General features: G+C 46.3%; 1 protein-coding gene across 1 annotated transcript; it reads left to right on the top strand.

The window, feature by feature from the left end:
- The first annotated feature begins 1,168 nt into the window (after positions 1-1,168).
- LOC136578038 (uncharacterized) lies at positions 1,169-24,204 on the top strand. Its single transcript, XM_066577946.1, has 4 exons — positions 1,169-1,493; positions 16,914-17,040; positions 22,174-22,241; positions 23,607-24,204. The coding sequence occupies exons 1-4, from the start codon at positions 1,169-1,171 to the stop codon at positions 23,954-23,956; spliced, it is 870 nt and encodes a 289-aa protein (XP_066434043.1). The 3' UTR covers positions 23,957-24,204.
- Positions 24,205-25,190: the final 986 nt, after the last annotated feature.

A 25,190-nucleotide genomic window follows, 5' to 3' on the forward strand; every position in this document is an offset into this window, starting at 1 on the left:
GCAGGGAAATACATGTTACCATTATATACTAAATGACAAACAACTGGGAAACACTGACATGGAAAAGGACTTCCATGTAAGTTTAGTGGCAGCAACCAGTGTCAGACAGCTGCTGCCGCGGCAAATAGGATCATGGGGGCATCAGAAAAGGTCTAGGGGCGCATGATGAGAACATTGTTTTTCCTCTTTACAAGTCACTGGTCAGACCACACATGGAATATTGTGGACAGTTTTGGGCCGGTACTCAAGAAGGACATATCAGAGCTTGAGGGGATACAAAGGTGGGCAAATAAAGTAATAAACAGAATGGGCGGACAACAATGCCCAGAGTGGTTATCAAAATTGGGGTTATTTAGTTTAGTAAAAGACGGCTGAGGGGCGACCTAATAACTGTCTAAATATATCAGAGGACAATACAGAGATCTCTCCCATCATTTATTTATACCCAGGACTGTAACAAGGGGGCACCCTCTATGTCTATAGAAAAGAAGGTTTATACACCAACATAAAAGGGGGTTCTTTGCAGTAAGAGCAGTGAGACTGTGGAACTCTCTGCCTGAGGATGTAGTGATGGCAAATTCCATAAAATAGGTTAGGAGGTTCCTGGATGCCTTCCCTGAGTGTTAGAATATTACATGTCATATCACTAATAACTTCAAAAGGGTCGGTGATTTGGGAATTATTTCAATTGACAGATGAGAGTTGGGAAGGAATTTTACTTTTAATGGGGAAAATTGGATTCTAATTCATTGCTTTTTTTTTGCCTTCCTCTGGATGAACATTGCAGGGTAATAGGCTGAACTGGAAGGACATATGTCTTTTTTCAGTCGTACGTAGTATCTTACTATGTTAAGCCCCGTTTTAACAGAGCCAAAACCAGAGAGATCAGCAGAAGCTTAACCCTGTGTTCTTTGCAGGACTACTATCAGAAGTTATATTTTAATCAAATCAGTGAATAAAACTTCCTGTTTTTCTTTCAAATGTTAGATTTAACATTGAGATACAAATTCAAAGTAATTTCTTAGTAACAAAAGCTCAGCTTACAGGAATTCATCTGATTCCGGAAATGAAAGAGAAAGTATTCTCTTTCATTAGATAGAAAGCTAAGAACAAAAGTTGTTCATTATACAGACACAAGGCACAGAGAAGAAAGAACAGTCTATGAGAGATGGAGCCCAACCAGCTCAGACAAAAGATCCTTAGATTTAGCCTGGATGATGGGCCTCGTGGTAATCAGGGATACTCCCGGGTTCTCTTACAGCTTATTGGTTCCATCGGTCATGGGAAATCTTTCTTCATCAACTCCTCTAAGTACGTGCTTGAAGAGGGTGAAACATTTATACAATATGCTGAAGCTGGAGAAACAGCAGATGGAGGAGCCATAACCACAGTAAGGAAAGCCTACGACCTCACTGAGAACATCACTATGGTGGACAACAGAGCATGTAACCTCGCAAACAGCTTTCATAAAGTGGTAATTTATGCCCAATTAGGTAAGTGAGAGCGTCAAACATTAGACTTATAGGGTAAAACCTTTTAACAATTCATCTATTCCCATGTCACATCCCATTGTATGTTGTCTTGTATGACCAATCTGCACAGTAGGGAGGGTTTACATGGAACTACAATCATGCAGATAAACACTCAGAGGAGTCACTGAAGCGTGCAGATTACATTCAATAATTTCCATTTACGCAGATAGATGATCGTTAATAGAGGGGATCTCCAAGCAAAATCACTTGCAAGTTGTTCAAATACAAATGACTGTGACTTTACACCAGATGACTATTGATCAATTAGCGACTAATTTATAGGTGAGCTGAGCTGAAAGGAAGTGACTATCTTGTTATCCTGTTGATGGCCATGTTGACATGGAATGACTGTCATTTACATCTCCTGTTTTGAGGGATTATTTGGCTGATAGTCATCCGGTGTAAAGCTGTCTTTAGTTGACTATTTACAGGAATGACCTGTAGAGACAAAAATAAATTCAGCCAACAATGAGTTAAGGGTAAGTATCTAGACAAAAGCTATGGATGGAGGCGATGCAGGACTCTGACCTAGAAGGTTGGTGGAAAATGAGCAGTAAATATCTAATATACACTTTGATAAATATCACTTCTGTTGCTCATGTGCTACTTCCATGTTTTCCTTTATGAAAGTAAGTTGCACACAATCTTTCAAAAATTGCAAAATTAGCAATTTCCAAATGTGATTCTCATGGGAGTAGAGGCAGAAATATTTTTTCTCATTACATGATGCTTCATACTGTTTTTATGCTATGATTTTGTAGATCTGAGTGATCTCCTTTTGTAATTTTAGGCCAGTGACGGATTAAGTAGACCAGAGGCCTTGAGCTGTTCAAACAACTTGCCCCTTTCACATGCAGTAATTAGAGTTAGTGTCTTTATTTTCCTGTGCTTAACACTGCTGTTCTGGTTCTCCCTGCTGCTTTGTTCAATACCCCTCTCAGTTCCATCCCATAGTAATAGTGTCCCACAGAGTACAAGTGCCCCAAAAATTCCCCCATACTGTGACCTCACACAGTAATTAAACCCCTTTGTCCCCACAAAATAATAGAGCCCCCTTATACTCCCATATGGTAATGTTAAGGACCGCTGCACGGTCACATAACCTTTTAGGTCTTGAGGTCCAAATTAGTTTGTATCTGGGTGCACCAGGGAGCCCAAGAACTAGACACAAAGAGTCAGTCTTCAGTTCTCCTCAGATACGTACAGTGAAGCCACGGCAAGTATACAGCTCACTCTGCTTAAGGTGCGCGTACTCTGAACGTTTATTAACTTTGCATAGGTTTCTCAATACAGGAAAGGAATGCGTCATTAGTCACGGTGTTAATCTCATTGGGTTAGAAAAACATTACAGCATAGTGTGAGAATATATATGAAATGTCCTTCAAATGTTTATTTCTCCCGACGTTATCTAGTCCTCCCTTGTGAGTTTGGATGGTTGCAGTGTCTTATTAGCACAATTCGTTCTTTTCCCAAATCTCAGAGCATAGGGGAGTCTCTTCTGATAATGATTGTACCAGGCTTGGTTCTCGGAACAAAAGAAACAAATGTCAAGAAACATTGTACCGTAGCTCATGCTCTAAAGTTATTTCTGCTTGAATTATTGTTTCACTACGCGCAAGCTTATTTATATATTATAATGCTCCATTTTGTATCAAGCGGCCATTTTCAGACAGATTCTTCCATATTATGAATCTGTACCTTCTCAGTAATAGAGCTTTTATGTGCCGCCAACAAAGTAATAATGCCCCCTCCATGCTCCACAAACTAATATAGCCCCTGTATACCCTCACAAAGTAATAAAATCCTCTCCATTTCCCCATAAAGTAATAGTGTCCCCTCCATACCGTCACAACATAATACAGCACTTTCCATGCTGCCACTAAACAATAGAGCTCCTTTGTGCCCCCACAAAGTAAGAGCCTTTTCCATGTCCCTACAAAGCAATAGATCCCCCTCTGTGCCCACAAAATGATACTTGCCCCTCCGTGCCCCCACAAAGTAATAGAGAACTTTAAATGCCTCCATAAAACAGAGCTTCTCTGTGCCCTAAGAGAGTAATACAGTCTCCTCTGTGCCCCAACAAAGTGATAGATCAATTTTCATGCCTCCACAAATCAAAGTTCCTCTATGCCCCAGTCACGCAGGCAAGGAGAGGCTTAGATTGTGGAGTGACTGGTACCCAACTTTTCAAGACTCTTCACTTGAACCGGACAAGAGACCACCACCTTCTGCCACAATTCTACAGCAATCTGCCTAGCCCTGTGCCCAATGTCGCTGAGATTGCAAGCTTGAAGTCACTAGAATACAGGCTGATGTGTACCCAGCTTTTCCAGACTTCTGCACGCATGTGAAGCAAAAGCTCAAATCATGACCTGATCGTTCTAGTGCTCTCCAGAGCTCTTTAATTCCAACACAAATATATGCAGCCACCACAGATATATCTTTAGAGATATGGTTTTGTGTTAACATGGACGAGATTCTCTAATTAATAATAATGATCTTTATTTGTATAGAGCCAACTTATTCCGCAGCGCTTTCAAGCATGGGAGAACACAAACAATACAACAATTACATGTGATTTACAATTAGTTTGAAGCCAACTGGGTGGGGGTGATACAGGAGATGCAGGGGAGGGGAAGATGAGGCATGGGGGAACACAGGCGATATAGGAGTTACATGTTCAAATCAGTTATTAAGAAGCAAACTGGGTGGGGAGGTAAAGAGGTGCAGGGATAGTGGTCATGATAAGCAGGATAGAAGGTGTGGGCAGCCATAGGGACAGGCAGGGATACTAGGACAGGAGATTTGTTATGCCTCCCTGAAGAGATGCATTTTTAAGGCACATCTGAAGCTTTGTGCATTGGGGATTGGACGGATGCCTTGGGGTAGAGCGTTCCAGAGGATGCGTGCTGCTCTGGTGAAGTCCTGTAGGCGAGCATGTGAGGTTCTTATTAGAGAGGTGTTTAGTCTGAGTGTGCTAGCAGATTAGAGTGTGTGGGCTGGGTGGTGTACAAACAGGAGGGAAGTGGCACCATGGAGTGCTTTGTAGGTGAGTGTGAGGAACTTAAATTTAGTTCTGCAGTGGATGGGCAGCCAATGCAGTGACTGGCATAGTGCAGAGGCATCTAAGTAACAGCTGGATAGAAAAATGAGCTTAGCTGCCAAGTTTAGTATGGATTGGAGAGGGGAGAGTCTGGTGTGGGGAAAGCCAACGAATAGCAAGTTGCAGTAGTCGAGTCGGGAGTGGATGAAGGCAACAATGAGTGTCTTTAGAGTGTCCATGGTGAGGAGCGGATGGATTTAAGCAATATTTCAAAGGTATAGCTGGCATGTTCAGGCCAGAGATTGGATGTGGGGAGTAAAGGAGAGGCCAGAGTTCAGTGTGACACCAAGGTATCGGGCGTGCTATCTGGGGGTTATGATGGTGCCAGACACCGGAATGGAGATGTTGAGGGGAAATTGGTTGGAAGGCAAAAAGACGAGGTCAGTTTTAGAGACGTTAAGTTTGAGAAAAAAGGAGGACATAGTGTTAGAGACAGCGGACAGACAGTCAGTGATATTTTGGAGGAATGCTTCAGAGATCTAACGAGAGGAGGTGTATAGTTGGGTGTCATCAGCTTAGAGATGGTATTGGATGCTGAATTTGTGAATGTTTGTCCAATTGGGGGGGTGTAGATAGAAAAGAGAAGGGGATTGAGGACCGATTCCTGGGGGACCCCAACAGCCAGAGGAAGTGGAGAAGAGATAGAACCAGCAATAGAGACACTGAAAGAGCAGTCAGAGAGGTAGGAGGAGAACCAGGAAAGAGCAGTGTCCTTTAGGCTGATAGAGCGGAGTATATTGAGAAGGAGGTCATGATCGACCATGTAAAATGCAGCAGAAAGGTCAAGGAGGATTAGTAGGGAGTACTCGCCTCTAGACTTTTCTGTCATCAGGTCATTTGATAGTTTTGTGAGGGCAGTTTCGGGCAAGGACGGAAACCAAACTGGAGGGTGTCGGAGAGAGAGTTGTCAGAGAGAAAGCATGTGAGGTGAGAGTAGACCAGGCGTTCTAGTAATTTGAAGATGAAGTGGAGGTTTGAGACGGGTCAGTAATTAGGAGCGTTGGTCAGGTCAAGGGTTGTTATTTTAGCAGAGGGGTTATGATGGAAAGTTTAAATGAGGAGGGGAAGGCGCCAGAGGTTAGGGAGAGGTTGCAGATGGTGGTGAGGTGGGTAATGACAGCTGGGGAAAGGGACCAGAGGAGGTGAGAGGGAATAGGGTCACTAGCGCAGGTGGCCGGGCAAGCGGTGGAAAGCAACCTGAAGATTGAAAGTGAATGGGTGATGGATATAGTGCTGAGGAGACTGGGATCGGGGCTAGCCATGCCGTTTTTGGAGATTTATTTTTGGATGCTGTCAATATTTTTGTTGAAATAGGCGATTAGTTCTCTAGCACTCTCTAGAAAGTGGAAGGGGGGAGTTTGTAAAGTGTGAGGCAGAGCAGAGACAGAGGAAGATTAATTTGAGAGTTTTGCCATCTCTGTGAATGGGGGAGTTGTGATAGGCAGTGGGAGGAGGTGAGCGTTAAAAGCTGGGAGGCAGATGAGGAGCTGCGGTTGTTAGTAGGAATATTTGTTAGGTGCACTGTTCAGACACAATCTTCTGCTTCTGTGTCTGGCAAATATGGGTATTATCCCATTCTCTGTGTTCCCTGAGCTTATATCACTCTCTTCCAGCACTCCTAGGGTTAATAGCTTCTGGTGTCCTGTTCAGCTGATGCTGCTTTTCTAATCACCATCATATATAGCTGCCTTGGGCCTTTCAGACCTTGTTGCAGTGTTGTTGAGAGTTTTGTTCCTATCATGTCCTGTCCAGACGCTGGTTTGACAGTTACCTTGCACTCTGCTTGTGTTCTGTGTTCTTCGTTTGTGTGCTCTGTAGTCTGTTGTTCCCATTGTCTGCTTCTTTGTTTATCATTGTCTGCTTGTTCTTCTTTTTTTTTCTGTATTCCCCGGTGTTGTTCTATCTTTGTCATATAGGTGTTCTGGCCTGCCAGGGTAAGTCAGCGCCTCGAGGAAGACCATGGGGTCGTCCTTATCGCGATGAGTACTTCACTTATAGGCAGGGGTTTCCCTCTCCTGGTTATCAGTTCAGGGCAAGATACCTTCCCTGGTTTCCATCCATATATGGGGCTGTTCATCTGGTATCTTACCTCCCATGCTGAGGTTGTCTGTCAGCTGTGCTGGATCAGATCTTCACCTACCCAGTAAGTTGACACACTGGTTCCACAACCACAGTCCTTACAATATTGAAATCACCAAGGATGAGGGATTTCACAGGATAGGAAGTGGGGAAGTCAGGTGGCGAAGTAGTCTAGGAACAGGTGGTGGGACCTGAGGGCCGCTAGATAACTGCAATGCAAAGGGACAGTGGGCGGAAGAGTTGTAGGGTGTGGACTTCGAATGACTGGAAGATGAGCGAGGGAGTCAAGGGAATGACCTGAAAGGTACAGTTCGACGACAGGAGGTTTTAATTGACAGTTTATTTCTAAAAAGTTAGCAGTGCTTATTTACAGAAAAATACAAAAATGATATTACAAGGTAATAGGCAAGAGACATACATAAGACACTGGCAGACAATATTAAAATAAAAGGATCAAAGTAGGAGTGTTACCATTCTTTGTGTGGAGTCTCATGGAATTACAGGGCAGTCCTCACGCATAGTGCGCACCAAGGGGCTGACCCTGAGCACACATCCATGTGTGATTTTTAATTCCAATAATTTTTATTGAGATGACAGGTTAATAGAGATGAGCGAGCACCAAAATGCTCGGGTGCTCGTTACTCGAGATGAACTTTTTGCGATGCTCGAGGGTTCGTTTCGAATAACGAACCCCATTGAAGTCAATGGGCGACCCGAGCATTTTTGTATATCGCCGATGCTCGCTAAGGTTTTCATTTGTGAAAATCTGCAAAACCCAAGAAAGTGATGGAAACGACACAGCAACGGATAGGGCAGGCGAGGGGCTACATGTTGGGCTGCATCTCAAGTTCACAGGTCCCACTATTAAGCCACAATAGCGGCAAGAGTAGGCCCCCCCCCCCCAACAACTTTTACTTCTGAAAAGCCCTCATTAGCAATGGATACCTTAGCTAAGCACCACACTACCTCCAACAAAGCACAATCACTGCCTGCATGACACTCCGCTGCCACTTCTCCTGGGTTACATGCTGCCCAACAGCCCCCCTCCCCCCGCACGACCCAGTGTCCACAGCGCACACCAAAGTGTCGCTGCGTAGCCTTCAGCTGCCCTCATGCCACGCCACACTCATGTCTATTTATAAGTGCGTCTGCCAGAGGAACCGCAGGCACACACTGCAGAGGGTTGGCACGGCAAGGCAGCGACCCTCTTTAAAAGGGGCGGGGTGATAGTCCACAATGCTGTACATAAGCAATGAGAAATCCAATCCTGTGCCACCTCCATCTGGAGCTGCACACGTGGGCATAGCAATTGGGAACCTATGTGCCACACACTATTCATTCTGTCAAGGTGTCTGCATGCCCCAGTCAGACCGCGTTTTTTTATAAATAGTCACAGGCAGGTACAACTCCGCAATGGGAATTCCGTGTGCACCCACAGCATGGGTGGCTCCCTGGAACCCACCCGCTGTACATAAATGTATCCCATTGCAGTGCCCTGGACAGCAGAGCTAACGTCAGATGAAATGCAGGTGGGCTTCGGCCCACACTGCATGCCCCAGTCAGACTGGGGTTCTTTAGAAGTGGAAACAGATGCATTTACAACTCCCTGTCGACCCACAGCATGGGTGGGTGCCAGGAAGCCACCGGCGGTACATAAATATATCCCATTGCATTGCCCATCACAGCTGAGGTAATATAATGTCATGTTTAATGCAGGTGGGCTTCGGCCCACACTGCATGCCCCAGTCCGACTGGGGTTCTTTAGAAGTGGACACATGTAGTTACAACTCCCTGTGGACCCACAGCATGGGTGGCTCCCTGGAACCCACCCGCTGTACATAAATGTATCCCATTGCAGTGCCCTGGACAGCAGAGCTAATGTCAGATGAAATGCAGGTGGGCTTCGGCCCACACTGCATGCCCCAGTCAGACTGGGGTTCTTTAGAAGTGGACACATGTAGTTACAACTCCCTGTGGACCCACAGCATGGGTGGGTGCCAGGAAGCCACCGGTGGTACATAAATATATCCCATTGCATTGCCCATCACAGCTGAGGTAATAATGTCATGTTTAATGCAGGTGGGCTTCGGCCCACACTGCATGCCCCAGTCAGACTGGGGTTCTTTAGAAGTGGAAACAGATGCATTTACAACTCCCTGTGGACCCACAGCATGGGTGGGTGCCAGGAAGCCACCGGCGGTACATAACAATATCCCATTGCATTGCCCATCACAGCTGAGGTAGTAATGTCATGTTTAATGCAGGTGGGCTTCGGCCCACACTGCATGCCCCAGTCAGACTGGGGTTCTTTAGAAGTGGACACAGATGCATTTACAACTCCCTGTGGACCCACAGCATGGGTGGCTCCCTGGAACCCACCGGCGGTACATAAATATATCCCATTGCATTGCCCATCACAGCTGATGTTATGTCAGCTGTAATGCAGGTGGGCCAAAAATTTATTGGATTACACTGTAGGCGAGGGCCCACAAAAATTGGTGTACCAACAGTACTAATGTACCTGAGAAAAATTGCCCATGCCCAACCGAGAGGGCAGGTAAAACCCATTAATGGCTTTGGTTAATGTGGCTTAATTGGTAACTAGGCCTGGAGGCAGTCCAGTTAAAATAAAAATTGGTTCAGGTGAAAGTTTCAACGCTTTAATGAGCATTCAAACGTATAAATATTGTTTAGAAAATTTATATGACTGAGCCTTGTGGGCCTAAGAAAAATTGCACGTTCGGCGTGATTACGTGAGGTTTCAGGAGGAGGAGCAGGAGGAGGAGGATGAATATTATACACAGATTGATGAAGCAAAAAGGTCCCCGTTTTGGATGGTGATAGAGAACGATGCTTCCATCCGCGGGTGCAGCCAACGTATTGCTTAGGTATCACTGCTGTCCGCTGGTGGAGAAGAGAAGTCTGGGGAAATCCAGGTTTTGTTCATCTTGATGAGTGTAAGCCTGTTGGCACTGTCGGTTGACAGGTGGGTACGCTTATCCGTGATGATTCCCCCAGCCACACTAAACACACTCTCTGACAAGACGCTAGCCGCAGGACAAGCAAGCACCTCCAGGGCATACAGCGCGAGTTCAGGCCACGTGTCCAGCTTCAACACCCAGTAGTTGTAGGGGGCAGAGGCGTCACCGAGGACGGTGCTGCAATCGGCTACGTACTCCCGCCAACTCAGCCTTGACTGGGGACCGGTGACACAGTCTTGCTGGGGAGCCATAAAGCTGTCAAAGGCCTTAGAGAGTGTTCCCCTGCCTGCGCTGTACATGCTGCCTGATCTCTGCGCCTCCCCTGCTACCTGGGCCGCGGAAATGCGCCTTCGGCCACTAGCGCTGTCGGATGGGAAGTTTACCATCAGTTTGTCCACCAGCGCCCTGTGGTATAGCATCATTCTCGAACCCCTTTCCTCTTCGGGAATGAGAGTGCAAAGGCTCTCCTTATACCGTGGATCGAGCAGTGTGTACACCCAGTAATCCGTAGTGACCAGAATGCGTGTAACGCGAGGGTCACGAGAAAGGCATCCTAACATGAAGTCAGCCATGTGTGCCAGGGTACCTGTATGCAAAACATGGCTGTCCTCACTCGGAAGATCACTTTCAGGATCCTCCTCCTCCTCCTCCTCCTCTGGCCATACACGCTGAAAGGATGACAGGCAAGCTGCATCTGTACCCTCTGCAGTGGGCCAAGCTGTCTCTTCCCCCTCCTCCTCATGCTCCTCCCCCTCCTCCTCAACGCGCTGAGATATAGACATGAGGTTGCTCTGACTATCCAGCGACATACTGTCTTCCCCCGCCTCCGTTTCTGATTCCAAAGCGTCTGCCTTTATGCTTTGCAGGGAACTTCTCAAGAGGCATAGCAGAGGAATGGTGACGCTAATGATTGCAGCATCCCCGCTCACCATCTGGGTAGACTCCTCAAATTTTCAAGGACCTGGCAGATGGCTGCCAACCAGGCCCACTCTTCTGTAAATAATTGAGGAGGCTGACTCCCACTGCGCCGCGCAAGTTGGAGTTGGTATTCCACTATAGCTCTACGCTGCTCATAGAGTCTGGCCAACATGTGGAGCATAGAGTTCCACTGTGTGGGCACGTCGCACAGCAGTCGGTGCACTGGCAGATTAAACCGATGTTGCAGGGTCCGCAGGGTGGCAGCGTGCGTGTGGGATTTGCGAAAATGTGCGCAGAGCTGGTATGACAAGTGGGGGTAGCTTTTCAGAAAGCGCTGAACCACCAAATTAAAGACATGGGCCAGGCATGGCACGTGCGTGAGGCTGCCGAGCTGCAGAGCCGCCACCAGGTTACGGCTGTTGTCACACACGACCATGCGCGGTTGGAGGCTCAGCGGCGCAAGCCAGCGGTTGGTCTGCTCTGTCAGACCCTGCAGCAGTTCGTGGGCCGTGTGCCTCTTCTCTCCTAAGCTGAGTAGTTTCAGCACGGCCTTCTGACGCTTGCCCACCGCTGTGCTGCCACGCCACGTGACACCGACTGCTGGCGACGTGCTGCTGCTGCTGACACATCTTGATTGCGAGACAGAGGTTGCGTAGGAGGAGGAGGAGGGTGGTTTAGTGGAGGAAGCATACACCCCCGCAGATACCACCACCGAGCTGGGGCACGCAATTCGGGGGGTGGGTAGGACGTGAGCGGTCCCAGGCTCTGACTCTGTCCCAGCCTCCACTATATTCACCCAATGTGCCATCAGGGAGATATAGTGGCCCTGCCCGCCTGTGCTTGTCCATGTGTCTGTTGTTAAGTGGACCTTGGCAGTAACCGCATTGGTGAAGGCGCGTACAATGTTGCGGGAGACGTGGTCGTGCAGGCCTGGGACGGCACATCGGGAAAAGTAGTGGCGACTGGGAACCGTGTAGCGCGGGGCCGCCGCCGCCATCATGCTTTTGAAAGCCTCCGTTTCCACAAGCCTATACGGCAGCATCTCTAGGCTGATCAATTTTGCAATGTGCACGTTTAACGGTTGAGCGTGCGGGTGCGTGGCGTCGTACTTGCGCTTGCGCTCAAACTGTGGCGCTAGCGACGTCTGGACGCTACGCTGAGAGACATTGCTGGATGGGGCCGAGGACAGCGGAGGTGAGGGTGTGGGTGCAGGCCAGGAGACGGTACTGCCTGTGTCCTCAGAGGGGGGTTGGATCTCAGTGGCAGGTTGGGGCACAGGGGGAGAGGCAGTGGTGCAAACCGGAGGTGGTGAACGGGCATCGTCCCACCTTGTGGGGTGCTTGGCCATCATATGCCTGCGCATGCTGGTGGTGGTGCCTCCCCAGCTGATCTTGGCGCGACAAAGGTTGCACACCACTGTTCGTCGGTCGTCAGGCGTCTCTGTGAAAAACTGCCACACGGTAGAGCACCTTGACCTCTGCAGGGTGGCATGGCGCGAGGGGGCGCTTTGGGAACCAGTTGGTGGATTATTCGGTCTGGCCCTGCCTCTACCCCTGGCCACCGCACTGGCTCGGCCTGTGCCCACACCCTGACTTGGGCCTCCGCGTCCTCGCTCGCGTCCACGTCCTATAGGCCTACCCCTACCCCTCAGCATGGTGTATTAGCAGTAGTGCAGAAACAGAACGCTGTAATTAAATGTGCCGCTTATTGGCCTATGGTTGGAGGCTGACTTCGTTTACGGAACCCCAGGAAATAATTTGGCACACGCCTGCTGTAACACTTAGCTGGCTGCGTATTTATTTGGAGAACTACTACCCCCAGCAGACACGGACCCAGAACACTGAGCACAGTGACAGGCAGGCCAAATAGATTTTTTTCCAATATTTTTTTGAAAAGGACCACTGCGTATATTCAATCTATAATATATGTCTTCTGGCCCTGCCTACACAATTCTGTCCCTGGAGTATTACTGCAGGGCGCAATGCTCTGCACGGCCGATATACCAAAAAAAAAGTGCAACACTGCTAAAAGCAGCCTCCACAGTACTGCACACGGTTAGATGTGGCCCTAAGAAGGACCGTTGGGGTTCTTGAAGCCTACACTAACTCCTAACACTCTCCCTACAGCAGCTCCAACATGATAGCACTGTCCCTCAGCTATGTCACAACGCATCTGAGGCGAGCCGCGGGAGGGACCGATTTATATACTCGGGTGACACCTGATCTCGCCAGCCACTCACAGCAGGGGGGTGGTATAGGGCTTGAACGTCGCAGGGGAAGTTGTAATGCCTTCCCTGTCTTTCAATTGGCCAGAAAAGCGCGCTAACGTCTCAGAGATGAAAGTGAAAGTAACCAGAACACCGCGTGGTACTCGTTACGAGTAACGAGCATCCCGAACACGCTAATACTCGAACGAGTATCAAGCTCGGACGTGTACGTTCGCTCATCTCTACAGGTTAAACATCACAGTTGTAATTCTTATAGTTTGCAATTTAAAATTGTAAACCTATACGTCAATGTTATTCTCCTACACCTCAAATGTAAACATAAACGTTTCTTTAGAGCGAAGTGGGTTGGGGAAGTAGGGGGGGAGGAGGTTAATTGGAGGTGTGGGGTGGGGGGGAGAGGGAAGTGGGAAAGGTACATTCCCAGGAACGAAAGAACCAATACAAATCATGACACAAGAGATATTCTTTGCCCTCCACACCTTTTTCAAGAGTAACCCTGGATTTTTAATATTCTAATTTCCTTTATTAGATTATCCCTTTTCTAACGCAATTTAGCCTCAGTTGCCACATTTCTCTGTAACTACGCAATCTGTCTTGCCTTAGAGCAAATAATTTTTCAAAAGAACAGTGTTCTGAGACTATATTTATTAAGTTCTGCATTGAAGGTGCATTTGAGGTTTTCCACCCCTTGGCTATCAGTAACCTAACACTAAGCAAGACATGTGCGACAATCTTCTTATACCGAGGTGGGATCTCCTCCAAGCCCAACAAAAATACGGCCAATTGCGGTGTTGGATTGATTTTTATGCCCGTGACCTTAAGAATTATGGAGAATACTAATTTCCATAGGGAGAGGATGTGGGGACACTCCCAAAATATATGGAGAAGAGATCCTGCTTCGTTGCATCCTCTCCAACATGTTTGAGGGGTACCCGGGAATAGTCTAGCTAATCTTGTAGGAGAGTAATACCATCTTGTTATCACCTTTTTGTGTACCTCTAATAAACTTCCGCTAGCAGTACTTTTGTATGCCCCTTTGAAAGCCTTGGCCCACTGCACCAGGTCATGTTTAGTTTTCAGATCTTTTTCCCAATTAAGGAGGTGGACCTTTTTCTGTCTATTTTCTTACTCCTCAGCTTCCCCATAAAATATGTCATACAAGTATTTAATTCGAATTTTTGGATAGTCCTGGGTAAATAGTAGATTGTACAAATATTTAGGTAGTGATACAAAACTTTTAATTTGTAGGTATTGGAGTAGGTCGCAACTACTAAGACTCGATTCTTTACACAGCTTGTCAAAAGGTTTTAAATCTGAGTTATCCTGAAGATCTGAAATTAAACCTATTCCTTTTTTCTTCCAGCTTTTGATTGTTAGATTGGGAATTAGAAGCTCTAAAGTTTCGATCGGGATAGGTATTTGTTGTCTAGGGCAATAGGATTTAGAAATCTCCACTAGGTGGGTCCATGCTTCTATCGAGACCTTAATGGTAGGACCCATTCCACCTCTTGCCCTCGAGGAATACAATATGGAAGCTGCAAGTATTGGTCCTTTCCCTTTTGCATATAAATGCCAAGATTTGTTTCTGGAGCGCTTTTAGATATTTCTGATGAATAGGAATCGTCATGGTTCTGAAAATATAAAGGATTTTTGGAAGTATTATCATTTTGTAGAGAGCTATTCTTCCCAACCACAATGGTTCTACTTGTCAAATTTAGCTAATTCAATTTGAAGTGAATCTAGCAATAAATTTATATTCGTTGCTGACATACTTCCCAGGGGGAGGGAGATCTGTAGTCCCAAATACAGAACCGGCCCTGTTTCCAATGGATAACGAAAATCTATTTTAATCGTCTCCTTGAGAGGTCTGGGTATATTAACACTAGAGATGAGTGAGCATGCTCGGATAACGCAGTTACTCAAGCGAGCATTGCTCTTCTCGAGCAACTGCATTCTCGTCAGAGCAGGCATGGGGGAGGGGGGGAGGGAGAGAGTTTCCTAACCTTCCTCATCACTTTGTTAAGGAAACGTAGTTGAGAGGTGTTTGGCGCATACAAATTCACTATCGTTATAAGAAAACGGTCCATGTGTGATTTTTAAACCCTCGGCGAGGTACCTCCCATTCTGCTCCTTCCATTCCCCATGGAGGTTTGACTTACACCGTAGTGCATGGGTATTGACATCCATATTTCTTTCATAATTCCGTGTGGATGCGACCCACAATGAAAATATGATGGTTAAGTTTCCTCTCCTGTTTTTATATATGGTTTGAGCTCACACACGAAGGGAGTCGGACACATACTTTCCCAAATCTGCAGTTCTGGGGTTTCTGAGCATCCTACAAGGATAGGAGTCCCTGCATCTTATTCATGGTGATGTGATATTTTTCAAAATATCCTTGTCATCGGGCTGCAAGGTACTGATCACTCACGATTTCCAAATGTACCTTTTTCCCTTTATTTGAGAGAAGTTCTTTTAAATTGGCTCTAAAAGTTAGCTGGATGTGGCCAGTTCCAGTAAAGGCTGTTCCTGTCCTTATGTCATATTGATCGTAGTTCTTGCTCTGGTTTAGCAAGGCTGTTGTATATTACAGGCCCCCTGTGGAGTTGTGACAGTCTTTTTGAAGTCTGCTTGTCCAGCATTTAACTCTTCTACCTACAAACTGCACAGCAGTGTTGCAAAACCTTGTGAGACTTAGCCATACCATACTGAATAGACTAACATCAAAATGAATGCTGAGACACACATAGAATGTCTGACAGCTTAGAGACTCTACATCACATTTATCTATCTCATATCTACCTTCCCCGTCATGACAGCCCGACAAAAAATACAGCCCTCTCCGTACAATATTTGCAGACAATGAAGAAAAAGAGCAGGCTGCACAGGATGTGCAGTGTCAGGAATACAGCCTTATGTATGTAAGTGACCAGAATCATGTAAAGATGGCAGGGCAGTTTGAATGGCCTTGAACCCTCTCCTTCTCCATCTTACTCCCCCTTCCTGGAACAACAAGACCCTGGAGGCCACCCAAACCACCCAAGTATAATCTGCCACATCTTGAGTTAAATCCTTGACAACATTTGATTGGGTCAAGGTCTGATATTAACAAGCAGACAATGATAAATTAAATGTTATGATTGATTTACACTGATTGTTATTCACTACTTTAAGGGGTGGACCTTGAGAGACTCAGCATAATGATACTAATATGATGTGTTCTGTGAAGATAAGGAAGCCATTACCATCCACCTTTCATCAGAATTTGTTTAGTGCACTTAATTACTAGCTGGTCTATTGGTTCTCACCTGGTTTGTCATACATCACTTCATTTGTTATGTCTTGTATTCTTCATTACCATACTGTCATAGCAGCTGGTTGCAAAGGCCACAAAAGTGAAACTAAAGGTCATTGGACTACTTATTGTTAAAGGGGTTGTCTCGCGCTGAAACGGGTTATTTTTTTTGCATAGGCCCCCCGTTCGGCGCAGGACAAACCCAAGGGATGTGTTAAAATTTTAAAAAAAAATATTACTTACCCAAATCCCCGCTCTGCGACTTCTTCCTTCTTCCTACTTCTTCCTTCTCCAAGATGGACGCCGGGATCTTCACCCACGATGCACCGCGGGTCTTCTCCCATGGTGCACCGTGGGCTCTGTGCGGTCCATTGCCGATTCCAGCCTCCTGATTGGCTGGAATCGGCACACGTGACGGGGCGGAGCTACGCGGTGACACGTAGAAGGGGGCGGAGCCAGAACATCGCTCGTGCCCGGACAGACCAGAAGGGAGAAGACCCTTCTGCGCAAGCGCGTCTAAAAAGGCAAGAAGACGTCAAAATTAGACGGAACCATGGAGACGAGGACGCTAGCAATGGAGCAGGTAAGTGAATAACTTCTGTATGGCTCATATTTAATGCACGATGTATATTACAAAGTGCATTAATATGGCCATACAGAAGTGCTGAACCCCACTTGCTTTCGCGAGACAACCCCTTTAACCTACAATGTGGCTGGACATCCCCTTTAATGGGTTGATGCTTATTTATACACAGTGTGAATATTTGGCTTCTTCCAGGAAACTTCATCCCCATCGGTGAGAAGGTGGAGTGGATGGATAACTATACAGCTATGATGCACAGACTGGAAGATGCAGCACTGAACCCAAACTACTCAGACTTCATTGTCCCCATCCTAATATACAGGTGAGCGGTGATAGGTTACTTGATTTGTTCAATTAAAAGTTAAGGTACTTTTACAAGGGCCAACTATTTGCCAAAAATTGCTCAAACAAGCAATTTTATTTGACAGTAGTCCCATATAAATGCTGGATCTGACAGAGTACTGAACTAGAAATCGCTCATTAGCAGCTCATACAAGTGAGCAACTTCTAGCTCAATGTAAACAAGCAGTCATTCATCTTTGTACAACTGGCCTGTTCACATAAATGGAGGTGGGCAGCCAGAAGTGATCCCAGATGTGCTAACCCATCATTCACTGATCGACTACTGCTCCTGCATGAAAGCATCGGAGCAACAGTCGTTCCATGTAAAAGTACCTTTAAGGCTCTTTCACACAGGCATATGGGTCATCAATATTTTATGAGCCAAAACCAGAAGTGGAACATACAGAAAGAAAGTATAATGGAAAGATTTGCTTTCTCCCATTTATTGGACCCACTCCCAGTTGTGGCTCACAAAATACTGCTGAAAAATACGCCCATGTGAAGGCACCTTAAAGGGGTTCTGACATGAATAATTTTTTTATGCTTTAGCAGCCATTGTTCCCTGGTGTGCCTAATGGACCCAGTGAACCCATGGGTTAATGGCTGCTAAAGCATAAAAAGATAACACTTACCTTGTCTTCTGTTGTTGTTGACATCGGGGGGTCAGCTCCTGGCAGGCAGTCTTCTTCCTCCAGCAGCCGCGCCGCTCCGGGATTGCGCGCATGCGCAGTAGAGAGGTGCCCTCTGACAGGAGTCAGGACGGGCTGCGTCTCCACTGCGCATGCGCAGCACTCCGGAGTTCAGCCGGACGGACGGGCCGCCCACAGCAAGCACTGCTTGTGACGTGCTTGCTGTGAGCGGTCCGTCCGTTGACCTCGGAAGTGCCTGACGGACGGAGCAGAGCAGGAAGCGTTCTTTTTGACCGCTCCTGCTCTGCTTTAAAGGCACAGAAGATGATGCCGGCTGGAGGGGACATGCCTGGCGATCGGGCCAGGCCAGGCCAGGTGAGTACAATTTTTTTTTCTTCATGTCAGAACCCCTTTAAGCCCCAGTGCTATCTGAATAGCAAAAATAACTGCTACCATCTGATAGGTTGTTCCCATCCCAGCGGCACTTCACATTGACACAATGCAGCCAGTCTGGGTCCATACTGAGACCCAAGTGAGAGAGCAGACAGACAGACACACAAAGCGCCAGGAATGTGAATTCTGAGGCCACCTGCAATATAAGTTAGAAGTGACCAACAGCTGGAAGCAGTATGATGATTTCTATCAGAACAAAGATCGGTCTTTAGACCCCAGGAATGTGTTATTATAAGGAGAGTAGAGAAAATCCAGCGAAAAACAAAGAGAACAAGGAGAAACATTATCATATTATGAGTCCTTCATCATCATAGTCACCATCATCATCATTAGAGATCAGTGAGTACCAAAATGCTCGGGTGCTCGATACTCGAGTCAAACCTTTCGTAATGCTCGAAAGCTCGTTTCGAGTAACAAACCCTATTGAAGTCAATGAGAGATTCGAGCATTTTTCAAGCTGACCAATGCTCCGCATGGGGGAGGTTGTGTGAATCACCTGAAAACATCAGAAAGTCATGGAAACACCACAGAAACGGATAGGGAACGGCAGGGGCAGCATGCATGGGTGCATCTGAGGCTCCTAGGTCGCACTATTAAGCCAAATTTTGGGCAAGAGCCTGGCAGTCATCCCCCTAATAATTTACTTGGGACAGACCATAAGCAGCAAGGCACACGCGCTGGCACATCTTAGCTAAGCACCATACTAGGTGCAACCAAGGCCAATCACCGCCTGTGGGTGACACCACTGCCTCTTCTCTTGGGTTACATGCTGGCATTGCTGTCCAACCCCCCGCATGAGCCTGCGTCCACAGCGCACACTAAATTTTCCCTGCGCAGCGTTCAACTGCCCTTATGCCACACGCTCGCTTCATAGCCACACCACCCTCATATCTATTTATAAGCGCATACTAGATGAGGAGGAACCAGAGGCACACACTGCAGAGGGTTGGCAGGGCCAGGCAGTGACCCTCTTTGACAGTGTGGCCAATAGCCCACAATGCTGATGAGAATTGATGATAAATTGACGTACGATCATAATTCCAATCCCGTGCCACCTCTGTCACAAAATTGTCAGGAGCCACAAACGTGATCATAAAGGGGACTCGGATGCCAGTACTTCTACACATCTCCACAATGCAGCAGCGCATACTAACACCAAAGATGGGTTTGAAGCAGGAGGTGTCGCAAAAGTAGCCACCACAGGTATACAGTGACCCTGTGAAAGTCTCATTAAATCCGTTACGTTTCCTGTGAACGCTCCAATCCAGTATCTCAGATAACTGTGGTAACACGAAACACGAATAATAATACATGCTGACCAGCGCTGACCCCCAGGGATGTGTGCGTTTATCACACGTAAACCAATCTTTACCACGCAGGGCATTATAAGTCAGGGGACACCCAAAAACAGGCAGTGTACAATTAGTTGACCTGTTATACAGCTGGGATTCCTGCAAAAGCCTAGTGCGCACTACTAGGCACAACAATCGTGGGCATAAAGTGGACTCGGAAGTTAGTAATGCTGTAAACGTCTTATTAAATCAATTACGCTTCATTTCATTGGTCCAAACCAGTGTCTCAGATAACTGTGGTAACACAAGAGCAAATACATGTTGACCAGCTGATCCCCAGACCCCAAGGAGGAGGAGGAGGTGGCATAATATGCCAGAGAAACCATGACTGAGGTAGGACCTGCAATCCTCTGTGTGGGAAGCACGTGAGCGGGCCCAGGGTCAGGCTCGGTCTGAGCCTCCACCTTGTGTGACCCAATGTGCTGTCAGTTACGGTTCCTTTCATCGCTCCAAAGACTGGATAAACCACAAAGAAATTCCACTGGCCAAACCTGGCACAGTTGCACCCCACCCAAGACCTTGGCCTCTGCCCAAATCCTCTTTTAGGCAGGAGGTGTTCCGCTGGCACCCAAAAAAAAGTTTCCAGCGTGTAGCACTGGGATCTAGGGCTAATTCACTGTGCACAGAGACTTTTAGACTTGAGAGGCGCTGAGCTGCACCAGAAATAATTAAGCCACTGTATACCGCAGGTACCTAGCCCTAATTCACCGCTCACAGACTTGTAGACAGGACATGCTGTATGCAGGCCCGTAAAATATTTTACCAGCATGTAGCGCTGAGATCTAGGGCTAATTAACCGCACACAGAGACTTTTAGATTTGATAAAATGTTAACAAGGCCAGAACTAATTTAACCAGCGTGTAGCGCTGAGATATAGGGTTCATTCACCGTGCACAGAGACTTTTAGACTTGAGAGGCGCTGAGCTGCACCAGAAATAATTAACCCACTGTATAGCACTGGTAGATACACTGCAAAACAGCATCCACACACGGGCATATAGCATACACCAACACAAATGGGCAGAATACAGGCGGGGTGCTTAAAACAAAATGGTGCACTACTGGTCCCAGACAGCCAAAATGATAATGCACACAATGAGATGAGTAGTCCTAAGAAGTACTGTTGGGTTCTTGTAGTCAGGATCCCTGCCTCACCACAACCTAATTCCTACACTAACACTTTCCCTATCTCTGCAGCACTATCCCTAAACTCTGCCAGCATGTGCCTGAGGCAAGCAGCGGGCGGCCCCAGTTTAAGGGAGGTTTCACACCAGCGTGTTTTTGTGCGTGCATATACATGCACAAAAACACGCTTCTATTTGCAATAATGCATTCCCTATGGTGTGTTCACATGTCCATGCTTTACAGGCATGTACCTGCAAAGATAGGACATGCGTGCGCCATAGGGAATGCACGCATGGTTTTCAATGGAGCCGTGGCTGCTGCCGGTGGCTCCATTGAAAACAATGATCTGCCGGCCCCCTGCATTCTTTTTCAGGGAAGGGCTTTACATATAAACCCTTCCCTGATAAAGAAAGATGGTAGTGTTCGGCAGATGTTTCCTTCATCCTCTCATCCTCGCTAGTATAAAGAATTCCCTGCTGCTACATCTGCCACATCTGTGACAGATGCAGCAGTGGAATTCTTCAATTCTCTACCGCAGCTGTCCCACATGTCAGCTGTTATAGAGGATTTTGCTGCCGGCAACCCCTTCAATTGATTTCAGGGAAGGGGTTTAAAAATAAGCCCTTCGCTGAAAATCCTGAAAAAGTTGTCTAAAAAAGAAAAAAAAAAACATATTTACTTCCCTTCAGCTTCCGGGGCACAGCCACATCTTCTCCTGCTGAATGAATAAATGGGCGAGAGTTGCCTGTGATTGACTGAGTACCTCAGCCAATTACATTCAGCTCTTTTAGCAGGCGGGGACAGCAGGAGAAGGGAAATAAGTATGTATTTATTTTTGTTCTTTAAACCACTTTTTCTGGATTTTCAGGGAGGGGCTAATATTTTAAAGCCTTTCGCTGTAATCAATTGAAGGGGTTGCCGACAGCAGAATCCTCTACCGCAGCTGACGTGTGACAGCTGCGGTAGAGAATTGAGGAATTCCTCTGCTGCATCAGTCACAGATCTGGCAGATGTTGCAGCAGGGAATTCTTTATACTAGCGGGGATCACAACAGCGGCACACAGGTAAGTATATTTTTAACTTTTTTTTTTTTTTAACACTAAAATCTTTCTTTATCAGGGAAGGGCTTATATGTAAAGCCCTTCGCTGAAAAAGAATGCAGGGGTGCCGGCAGACCAATGTTTTCAATGGAGCCGCCGGCAGCAGCCGCGGCTCCATTGGAAGCAATGCATGGACCTGCACTCACGTGTGTTTTTGCATGTACATGGGTGCGCACCTATGTACGCACCTATTTACACACAAAAACACGCTTGTGTGAAGCCACTCTAAGTACTCAGCGGTCACCTGATCAGCCCAGCCACTCACTGCTGTAGACGTGCAGCGGGCTGGCACGTCACAGCAGGAGGTGGTAAAGCCTTCCCCGCATGTTTAGCGCTATTTTTAAGCCGATAAACATGTGAGCATCTCGAGTAGTCTACTACTTGATTGAGCATCAAGCTTGGACGAGTGTGCTCACTCATCTTTAATCATCATCTATATTTTTTATTTCTCCAGCGCAACGTGTCCTTTATATGACAAAAATGACATGCAGACATTTATGGACAACTGTGTGAAGATGACAGGTAATACATGCGCTGGTTATGGTGGGCTCAGCCCCTCAGACTTCCTTTCCTCTTGCTCTATGGCTGCCATATTTTGACCAGCTAGGACCGGGGCATGACCGTCAACATAAAGAACTCAGCGCTGTTTTATGTCTTATACAATCTCTCTAAAACATGAGGGAGATTTACTAAGATAAATGTGCCACAGTTCTGGCTCTATTCATGCCCAAAAGTGGCATACATGTCACTGCACCACATTTATTATATGTTTTAGACACTTAACACCCTCACTGAACAAGAGGGTGTGACTTAGTGAGAAAAGGGCCTTTTTTGACTGGAAAGGATGCAACTCAAAATGTGAAGTTTGCTGCTAATATTGGTGTAAACTAAGCGAACTAAAAGACAGTGTAATGTTAGACAATAGTATCTAAAGATGTGAGAAATTTATCATATATAATAAGACACTGTGATAAATCTGGTAGCATAACCCTTTTCAGCCAATAACTCTCTTGTCCAAAACACTTATATAGAGTGTATGCACAAGTGTTTTAGCCATGTGTTTGAAGTGTAGAGAGGGGAGTAAGCAGCTGCCAGGCTGTCCTTCTCCTCATCCAGATCCTCAATCCTTTCTAGACTCCTCTGTCCCCCTCCAGAATGCAGTCATCCTCAAAACCCCATTGTCCTCCTCCAGACATCTATGCCATTCTTCAGACTTCTGTCCTCTTTCCAGATTTTTGTCATTTTTCTTCAAATGTCTCTATCCTCCTCCAGACTTCTTTATCCACCTCCAAATTCCTGTACTCCTCTATACCCTATTGTCCACTTCCAGACTCCTCTGTCCTCTACCAGACAGTTTTGATCCTCTTGCAGGCTGATGTCTGCTTCTAGACCCTTCTATTCCCCCAGATACTGCTGTCCAGTCCTCCTGTCTCCTCTGTCCTTAGCAGATCCTTCTCCCCTTCTCTATACCCCTCTGACTCCCCCCAAACTCCTCTCCAGACTCATAGAGGAGGGTGTTTTTGATTCCCTTCTACGAGCCAGTAGATAGATCCAACGCAGATTTCATACAGGTGGTCAAAAATATAAAAAAAATGTTAATCTGCTCGCCATGGCTATCTTTCATTTCTTCTCTCCATCTTTTAAGGTGTTGGGTACTTTCATTTGTGTATTTCTTATAGCAGCTCATAATAAAATCATAGATATGAAATGTGATAATAGAAATATTACACTCTGCATTATATGTCGGGATGTGACCAATGGGCTGAACTGAACATTTAAGCTGAAGGTACCACAGTATCAGGTTCTGCTCTGGATGAATATTTGCTAGGTATGGATTAGTGAGGTTGTATCATATCACACATCTGCTCCCATCTGTGTCTCTCACAGGAGTCGTCCCCATTGTCGTCCTCACCAGAAAGAGAAGTAGAGACTTCATTGAGATCGAAAAACAGTTCAAGCAGATGGGAGCTGAAACTGTTATAGGAATAGAGAACTACACCGATGAAGACTATATCCAGACTCTTGAGAGAACCAAAGATATCCTGATGGTTATTCACAAGGCCTTAGAAAATGTCACATTCCGTCTGAGACAGGAAAGAAACTCCCAGAGAGACTGGAGGGAACGGAAGAAGTTCCTGCTGGAGTATATACACATGGCTGAGAAAGAGAAGAAAGAAAATTTAAGAGAGGAAGAGAGGAGAAGAGAGGAAGTGAGGAGAAGAGCAGAAAGAAATTAAAAAGCCATTATTTTGGTAGCAAAATTCTCTAATGGCAGCACATAGACATGAAGGATGCACCAGGATAAGTCACTTCTTTATCAGAATGTTAATCCTGTCTACACTACTCTGTACTGTTGTATGTCTGCAGAGAATGATCTTTACTCATGTCAGACGTCAGTGATGTAAACTGTATTCACTCTGATGACTTATCAAATGATATTGATTATACATAAAACAAGATAATGATGTGATGACGACATATAATACAACCTACAGTCCTGTCTTTTAGTTTTTTATTAGAGATGAGCGAATGTACTCGTCCGAGCTTGATGCTCGTTCGAGTATTAGGGTGCTCGAGATGCTCGTTACTAGAGGTGAGCACCACGCGGTACTCGAGTCAATTCCATTTCCTTCCCTGCATGTTTTGCACCATTTTCTGGCCAATAGACATGGAGGGAAGGCATTACAACTTCCTCCTGTGACGTTCTAGATCTATCCCACCCCCCTGCAGTGAGTGGCTGGTGAGATCAAGTGACCGCAGAGTATTTAAAGTGGGCCGTCCGCGGCTCGCCTCAGACACACACTGGGAGAGATCAGGGAGAGTGCTGCGGCTTATTCAGGGATAGTGTTAGTGTAGGTTCCTGTCCTCAAGAACACCAACGGTTCTTCTTAGGGCCACATTTGACCATGTGCATTACTGTTGCGGCTGCTGGTAGCAGTTTTGCGCATTTTTTTTTTTTATATCGGGCTGTGCAGGCCATTACAGCTGTAGTGTTCTCAGGCTGCACTCTGTAATACAGAGTATAGGGAAAGTGCTCCTGAGATAGGGACAGTGGTAGTGTAGTGTAGGATCCTGTGTACAAGAACCCCAACGGTCCTTCTAAGGACTACCTCTGACCGTCTGAATTTTACAGGGTTCTGGTGGGAGTTGTAGTCCATCACTATTGTACAGCTAGGCCTGTTTGTAGCCTTCCATATAATTTTTTTCTCCCTGGAGTCTGCCTTACTATACCGCTCTCAGCGAGAAAGTGTACACACATAATTCCAAGATTATTTACACCGGGCTGTGTCTGCAGTGAATTTGACGCACAGCATATGGCCACTGTGACTTATAGAGGGAAAGTGATATACACACTATATAGCCTGTATTCTTTTCCAAAAAAAAACCAAAAAGCTCCTTGGTTGGGCTACCTTTGACCGTTTAAATTTTACTAGGTGTCTGGTGGAAGTTTTAGTCCATCACTATTGCACT

Source organism: Eleutherodactylus coqui, chromosome 8 (assembly GCF_035609145.1).
Source record: "Eleutherodactylus coqui strain aEleCoq1 chromosome 8, aEleCoq1.hap1, whole genome shotgun sequence".
NCBI classification, from domain to species: domain Eukaryota; kingdom Metazoa; phylum Chordata; class Amphibia; order Anura; family Eleutherodactylidae; genus Eleutherodactylus; species Eleutherodactylus coqui.

Bases quoted from the DNA above. Each gene is read 5' to 3' on its own strand.
- LOC136578038 (XM_066577946.1), top strand. From the start codon at position 1,169: ATGGAGCCCAACCAGCTCAGACAAAAGATCCTTAGATTTAGCCTGGAT. The intron at 17,041-22,173 runs GTGAGCGGTGAT...TTATTTCTCCAG, and splicing joins GTCCCCATCCTAATATACAG to CGCAACGTGTCCTTTATATG. The intron at 22,242-23,606 runs GTAATACATGCG...TGTCTCTCACAG, and splicing joins CAACTGTGTGAAGATGACAG to GAGTCGTCCCCATTGTCGTC.